The 2,864-nt window shown below is 51.5% G+C and overlaps 1 protein-coding gene across 1 annotated transcript; it reads left to right on the plus strand.

Moving 5' to 3' along the window:
- The first annotated feature begins 269 nt into the window (after window positions 1–269).
- Window positions 270–2,575, plus strand: LOC138317168 (ribosome-binding protein 1-like). Its single transcript, XM_069258723.1, has 3 exons — window positions 270–356; window positions 699–1,565; window positions 1,607–2,575. The coding sequence occupies exons 1-3, from the start codon at window positions 270–272 to the stop codon at window positions 2,573–2,575; spliced, it is 1,923 nt and encodes a 640-aa protein (XP_069114824.1).
- Window positions 2,576–2,864: the final 289 nt, after the last annotated feature.

The following is a 2,864-nucleotide window of genomic DNA, read 5'->3' on the forward strand; positions in this document are numbered from 1 at the left end:
ATCTCGATATTTAGGTCAAAAATCCATTGTCAAAACAGTTTTTTTTTAATTCAATTTGAACGAACATGGGTATGGATTAGATACAGTTATGGATCACCGATAAGTTGGGAGGATAAACGTGTTATCTATAATGTTTTTATAGATAATAGATCAGTAGCTTACCTGCAGTATTTGCCGCTGTTGTTGTACCCAGAGTCAGCAGCAGCAGCAGAAACAGGTGTGTCATCTCGTGGGTTATTACCTGTGTCTACCTGTGCACCGCGTACGACATGTGCTCGCTGCTATCAGCTAATATAAAAACCAGGCCAGTCCATATTGGTATACATAGGTATACTAATGATGGTGATGATTCCAAGGTAATGATGATGATGATGATGATGATGATTCCAGGGTTATGATTATAATGTTGATGATTCCAAGGTAATGGTGGTGATAATGATGATGATGATTATGATGATAAACATGAAGATGATGATAATGATGATGATTCCCAGGTAATGATGATGATGATGATGATGATGATGATAATGATAATATGATGATGATTCCAAGAGGATGACGAAGGGGAGGTTGACGACGATTAGGACATGGAAGAGGACAATGAGGAAGATAATATGGAGAGATAACCTGGAGTATGATAGCGACGATGTGGACATCAAGGAGGATGAAGAAGAGGGAACCAGAAAAAGCAAAGATAGGAAGACGAGGAGGGGCAGAGAGAGGACAACGATGACAAGAAGTGGCAGAGAAATGGCGACGATGACAGGGAGGGGCGGAAAGAGGACGGCGATGACAAGGAGGGGCGGAAAGAGGACGGCGATGATAAGGAGTGGCAGAAAGAGGACGGCGATGACAAGGAGGGGCAGAAAGAGGACGACGATGACAAGGAGGGGTGGAAAGAGGACGGCGATGACAAGGAGGGGAGGAAAGAGAACGGCGATGACAAGGATGGGCGGAAAGAGGACGGCGATGACAAGGAGGGGAGGAAAGAGGACGGCGATGATAAGGAGAGGCGGAAAGAGGACGGCGATGACAAGGAGGGGAGGAAAGAGAACGGCGATGACAAGGATGGGCGGAAAGAGGACGGCGATGACAAGGAGGGGAGGAAAGAGGACGGCGATGATAAGGAGGGGCGGAAAGAGGACGGCGATGACAAGGAGGGGCAGAAAGAGGACGGCGATGACAAGGAGGGGCGGAAAGAGGACGGCGATGACAAGGAGGGGAGGAAAGAGGACGGCGATGATAAGGAGGGGCGGAAAGAGGACGGCGATGACAAGGAGGGGCAGAAAGAGGACGGCGATGACAAGGAGGGGCGGAAAGAGGACGGCGATGACAAGGAGGGGAGGAAAGAGGACGGCGATGATAAGGAGGGGCGGAAAGAGGACGGCGATGATAAGGAGGGGCGGAAAGAGGACGGCGATGACAAGGAGGGGCGGAAAGAGTACGGCGATGACAAAAGAGGGCGGAAAGAGGACGGCGATGACAAGGAGGGGCGGAAAGGGAACGGCGATGATAAGGAGGGGCGGAAAAAGGACGGCGATGAAATGAGGGGCGGAAAGAGGACGGCGATGACAAGGAGGGGCGGAAAGAGCAAGGCGATGACAAGGAAGGGCGGAAAGAGGACGGCGATGACAAGGAGGGGCGGAAAGAGGACGGCGATGACAAGGAGGGGCGGAAAAAGGACGGCGATGATGAGGGGCGGAAAGAGGACGGCGATGACAAGGAGGGGCGGAAAGAGGACGGCGATGACAAGGAGGGGCGGAAAGAGGACGGCGATGACAAGGAGGGGCGGAAAGAGGACGGCGATGACAAGGAGGGGCGGAAAGAGGACGGCGATGACAAGGAGGGGCGGAAAAAGGACGGCGATGATGAGGGGCGGAAAGAGGACGGCGATGACAAGGAGGGGCGGAAAGAGCAAGGCGATGACAAGGAAGGGCGGAAAGAGGACGGCGATGACAAGGAGGGGCGGAAAGAGGACGGCGATGACAAGGAGGGGCGGAAAGAGGACGGCGATGACAAGGAGGGGCGGAAAGAGGACGGCGATGACAAGGAGGGGCGGAAAGAGGACGGCGATGACAAGGAGGGGCAGAAAGAGGACGGCGATGACAAGGAGGGGCGGAAAGAGGACGGCGATGACAAGGAGGGGCGGAAAGAGGACGGCGATGACAAGGAGGGGCGGAAAGAGGACGGCGATGACAAGGAGGGGCGGAAAGAGGACGGCGATGACAAGGAGGGGCGGAAAGAGAGGACGGCGATGACAAGGAGGGGCGGAAAGGGGACGGCGATGACAAGGAGGGGCGGAAAGAGGACGGCGATGATAAGGAGGGGCGGAAAGAGGACGGCGATGATAAGGAGGGGCGGAAAGAGGACGGCGATGACAAGGAGGGGCGGAAAGAGGACGGCGATGATAAGGAGGGGCGGAAAGAGGACGGCGATGACGATGAAAAGGACAACACGTGTCTCTAATGTTATTTGCACACTACATGGTTTTACACATAAACAACCTAATAAAGTTCCAACAGGGGAATACGGCAGTATTAATAACCATTACTGGTCTACCAAATATAATATATAATCAAGAAGCATGGTATAATATGATCAGGTGTCCTGTCGATATAAACCTTACTTGTTATCGGTTCGTTAACAACCTACCATGGCCTACAGAATTATTACAGGAAAATGAAGATACCCTTTGTTTAGGGAATACCGGTAACATTAAACGGCCTTCATAAATCTGGCCATTCGTTTGCGTTTGAAAAGAAACAGCGTTACAGCAAATCTAGGCTTCGGGTAATAACAGGCTTTGGTTTCATTTTCAATCAAGAAATTATTTGTTTACATGTTTATTCTAAGAATTACGCTTC

Source organism: Argopecten irradians, chromosome 3, assembly GCF_041381155.1.
Source record: "Argopecten irradians isolate NY chromosome 3, Ai_NY, whole genome shotgun sequence".
NCBI classification, from domain to species: domain Eukaryota; kingdom Metazoa; phylum Mollusca; class Bivalvia; order Pectinida; family Pectinidae; genus Argopecten; species Argopecten irradians.